Source organism: Loa loa (assembly GCF_000183805.2).
Source record: "Loa loa unplaced genomic scaffold supercont3.891, whole genome shotgun sequence".
Classification (NCBI taxonomy): domain Eukaryota; kingdom Metazoa; phylum Nematoda; class Chromadorea; order Rhabditida; family Onchocercidae; genus Loa; species Loa loa.
In genome coordinates, this window is record NW_018109071.1 from 1 (window position 1) to 5,177 (window position 5,177).

Here is a 5,177-nt window from a genome sequence, read left to right on the forward strand (position 1 = left end):
AATAATAATAATAATAATAATAATAATAATAGTAATAATAATAATAATAATAATAACAATGGTGATAATAAATAAAATAATAATAATAATAATAATAATGATAATAAAATAATAATAATAATAATGATAATAAAACAATAATAATAATAATAATAATAGCAATAATATTAAGAATAATAATAATAAATAAAATCCGACAATATCACTTTCACTCTATGATGTCACTTCAGTTTGATGCTTTCACCATGCAATTATTTCATTTAATAATCGAATTAAATTCAAGAAATGGGCCGAATTACAGTAACACGCAGTAATAAGTAAGACTAGGAAATATTTTTAAAATTTATAACATGTTTGTATTAAATCTTACTTTGTTTTATAACTCTTTTTCATGAGAATATATCGGAAGTGATTTAAATTCAAATAGACTAATAAAAAAGTCTTCAACGCATGGTACAGCTCATATATACTGATTTATGATACCATAATAAAATATGTGTACATATACTAAATCCACTTCAAATCTTTTGGGTATGTGACCATTCATTTCGATTATTCTAATTAATTAACTCAAACATACAATCATTCATTTCGCTTTCCATAATTAAAATAAATCAGTTGTAAAGACATTAATTTCAGATATTAGAAATCGGATAATTCAGTTATACGATCATTGTTTTCAAATATTTTGATTCGAATAAATGTGACATGTGACACGATATTGTTTATATAATGAATACAATAAAGATAACATAAAAATTGTGAGAAATGAAAATATCGTTTAGATGTTCCAAAGGTGATTTGATTAAATGTATGATTTGTTAAAGACAAGAAAACCTTGTTTGAAAATAAAAATTTTAAAATATTATCTAACATTTATTTCATTATTTCAATAAATCCGTGAAATGATAAGAATTTCATTTGAAATTTAAATTGTTCAATCAGGTGTTTTAAAGGTAATTTGATTAAATTATATGATTTGCATTCTTACAAATAATCGTTTTGGTAGCAATTATGATTTTAACCGAATCGGAAAATAAGTGAGTTTTCATGTCGAATTTTTGAATAAAATATTTAAAAATCAAACAATTTTGAGAGGATAATTTTTATTTCAGAATTTGTTATTCTTTTCCATCATTTCAAAATTGTCACATATAGGTTACAATCAACGCCTATCATTTTCTATCATTTTTTTTTCCTGAATATCGAAATTCTGTGATATCAGTTTCCCGGAAGGAAAAATTTCACTGATTCATTTTTACATTTTCTACAACCTTACTAAGATTTGGTATTATTAATTGATAAGCTATAAAAATGCTACATTTGATTTCACTAATTATTTTTGTAAAAATTAATTTAATATTTAACAATTTAAGCGTCCCGGATATACGTTATCTTTACGTATTATGATTACGTGTACGTACGTATGTATGTTTCAAAGTTAATTTGTTCATTTGATACGCATTCATATCCCATCGATATGGGGAAAAATGTATGGTAAAATTGTCGAAATTTGATGCTATAAATTGTAATATATAAAATTAACGAAAATAAGAAATGAATAAGTTTTGGAATTTTCTAAATTTTCAAAAGAAAAAAGAATGGCTAAGGATTTAGCATTTTAAAGCATAACTAATCAGAGTAATAACATATCAATAAATGTAACTTATCAGATTAACAATCGATTATTGCTTCACTGATAATCCTATTACAGATTAAGAATCGACCACTGTTTCACTGATAATCAATTCCATTTATTATTTCCACAGCGAAAAAATTTTCCATTTTTCTTTTCGAGATTTTTTTTTTGAACATTTGTTAAAATACGAAATTAGAAATCGTTTTTACTGTTAGCAATAATTTCCTCACAACATTCCATAATTTGCTTCCTATTATTTAATTTAATTTTTAAACCAATCAAACAGTTTGCTAATAAATTATTTGTTTATCCTTTCATAACAAAAAAAAAAAGAAATTAATACATAAAATAATAAAATGAAATTTAAATTTCGAATTTGATGGAAGAATTTTCGTTTGATATGAAATTTCATAATCGGTTTTCTCTTTTTTCTTTTTTCTGAACTATCTCTATTGAATATATACAATATTTATCGTATCATTTCTTCTTTCCTATCAATTTCAATTATTTTTTTCCCCCTAAAAAGTTAATTATTTAGGTAAATTTGAAAATGAAAAAATATTATAAATAAAAAAAAAGGAAAAAAAGTTGAAAGGAAGCCATTCTTTAATGACATTTTTTTTCTCGTTTTTCTTTTTTTTCTTTAAATTGTAATGATTTATTTTAAAAGGATCGTTTTTATTTGAAAAAATTTTGCATATTAAATATTTTTTGAAAAAATTTATGTATTAAAAAAAAGCACAAAAACGTTTTTTCCTTAAATTTTAATTAATATATTACAATATTTTTAATTATTTTAAGATATTAAAAATAAAGTAATTTCTTTAATTAATGATTGAAAAAGAAAATTATTTTCATTTGTAAAACTTTCATTATTCACCTGTTATTAAGTTGTAATTGTGCATGAAATACTTTCCCAAGTTTCATCTCTTTAATATATTTCTCTTCGTTGACACATTCCAGGAACCATTTACAAAGATTGGAAAATGCGAAAAGGATGCATAATAATATATTAATGATAATGACAATTATATAACATAAATGTATTAATTTTAAACCATCTTTCATACGTGGCATCTGTAATTTTAATTAATTAAACAAATTTCAAAAATTAATACCTTATGAAATTAAGTTAAAATGTATAAATTCATTTTTGCTTTTAAAATTGTTATTAATGTTGTTTTGTTTTTGTTTTTTTTTTTTTATTAAAAAAGAGTCACCCAGTAGTAAGTATTAAAATTATTGAAATTAGTATTAAATTGTTATTAGAATTATTCATTGTTTCTATTATTAAAAGTATGAGATTTATAATCTCATAAAATACCGTAATTAAAAACAAACAGGAAAGTAAACAAATATAATTATACGAGTATTTAAGTGAAGTAATAAGTCGGATAAAAAAATTGCATAATTATCGCTACGGACAAATAAATAAATGTTTGAATAAGCTATTAAACAAATAAATATTTAATTATACAAGTATTTAAGTAAGCAGGAAACTAATTATGTAATCATTATCATATCTTACCAATGCACTACATTGTGCAATATTATTCGACATTTCTGATGTCATATGATTTTTACAATTCTCCCTGAAATAAAATTATTTAAAATGAAAAAGAAAAAAAAATTCAATCGAATAAGAAAATATGGTAATTTCATTTTACCTATTAATCATCTCACCTATCTTACCTGTTATTATCATCCGGATACAATGAATTGTATGCGAATGATCAGCTGATAAGTTAAAAAAATATTTTTTGCGAATCATTATTATCACTAATTAATCAACGGTATTAATTAATTTGTTAGGTTTTGATCAATATCAATTAATTTGATTTAAATTTCTTCTGTTGTATTTCACTTCTTTTTCTTTGTTTTTAACTGATTTGAAACTTTTGTAATCTTTAATTTTATATTAATTATCGTAACAACAATTCCAACAAGATATGAAATTATTTCGTTTTATTTCAATTCATTTTTTTTTTAAATCAATGAATAATTGATGAGAACGAGAAAAAAAAAAAGAAAACTGAAATACCATTTAACAGTATTTCAATCACATATAAAATCATTTCATTTTATTTTAAATTAACTTTTTTCTTAAAATAAATTCATTTCAGATTAATGGATAATTAATACTGAAAAATGAAAAAAAAGAAAACTGAAATACCAATTGACAATATTTCAATCACTTATGAAATCATTTCATTTTATTTCAAATTAATTTTTTTCTTAAAAAAAAAATTCATTTCAGATTAACGAATAATTGACAGAATGGAAAAAAAAGAAAACTGAAATACCGTTTTTCATTTATATAATATTTAATACTTCTTTCAGTGATATTTGTCGAATAAACATATGAAACAATTGAATGTTTTGCAAATTGTTGCCAAGCCAATGCATTATTATTTACTGCGCAACAATTGTATTGTTTCTTAAATATTTCCATTTATAAATTTCAAAAAATGTCACCAATTTGTCGCATGTTTCATTTTATGTTTTATATTGCAAAATTTAAATGAAATCGACTTTGTTTAATTTAAATTCATTTCAATTTAATACAATTTGCTTTGATCTAAAATTAAACCAATTTTAAGCATATTTACATTTCAAAAAACTGATCAGTAATTAAATACAGATTGTGTAAAAAACGTTTATGGGCTAAAAAAAAGAAAAAACAAAAACAAAAGCGATAGATTATTGGTAAATTAATTTTGGAACATATATTTTTGTTCATTTATATTTCATCCTTGCTATTATCATTAAATATATTAGGTTATTATTCAGATTAATTTTCAGCTACCATTTAAATTAATCAGACTAATTTGTAAAATTATCTTAAATCTCGTGATTTTGCAAATTACACTAATTAGCTGTAATTTTGATATCTAAAATTATATCAAATTTATGGTGAATAATATTAATCAAATCTGTAGTTTTTTAAGACATTTAATTAAAAAAAACGGAAAAAATTTTTTTCTTTTTCAAAATTAAAAAATATAATTTTCATAAACTTTCAAACCTTTTTCATACCTCAAATAATGAAATTAATTGTATTTCATTTTCTGTTACTCTTTCCATCTCATATGATGCTATTACAAGCCATGCATTTAAAAAATCATCCATCATTGTGAAATTACTAGTTGTAAACTAAATTTGAATAAAATAAAAAAATTTTGCAAAAAAAGAGATGACATAAAAATAAAAAAAAAAAGAAATGAAGATGACAAACTTTAATAAACAGAAATGCTTATTTTATTATTTGCCAACTTTTTATTCATTTCCTATTTGATTATTAATTGTTTTTCATTGTCCTAAATTATTTTATTTCACTAAAATATTAAAAAATATAATAAGTGAAAAGCAATGATTTTAAGTATCGAAATATTATTAAACTTACAATTGGAACTTGATATTGACTATGAAGTAAAGAGGGAAGAGTAAATAGTATTGATATGAGAAGTATTATGAGGTGTAAAAAACATAAAGTATATCGTTTATACCTTAAAAAAAAAAAAAAAAATTTAGTATATTC

The 5,177-nt window shown here is 21.3% G+C and overlaps 1 protein-coding gene across 1 annotated transcript; it reads right to left on the reverse strand.

Annotated features, from left to right (window-relative positions):
• Positions 1-2,108: 2,108 nt before the first annotated feature.
• Positions 2,109-5,145, reverse strand: LOAG_12414 (hypothetical protein; the record flags this gene model as incomplete). The annotated part of the gene is made up of 8 exons (XM_003147927.1): positions 2,109-2,157; positions 2,520-2,716; positions 3,168-3,231; positions 3,943-4,076; positions 4,295-4,303; positions 4,507-4,530; positions 4,676-4,792; positions 5,126-5,145. Coding segments are annotated over 8 exons (614 nt in total), but the record flags the coding sequence as incomplete, so codon positions are not given.
• Positions 5,146-5,177: the final 32 nt, after the last annotated feature.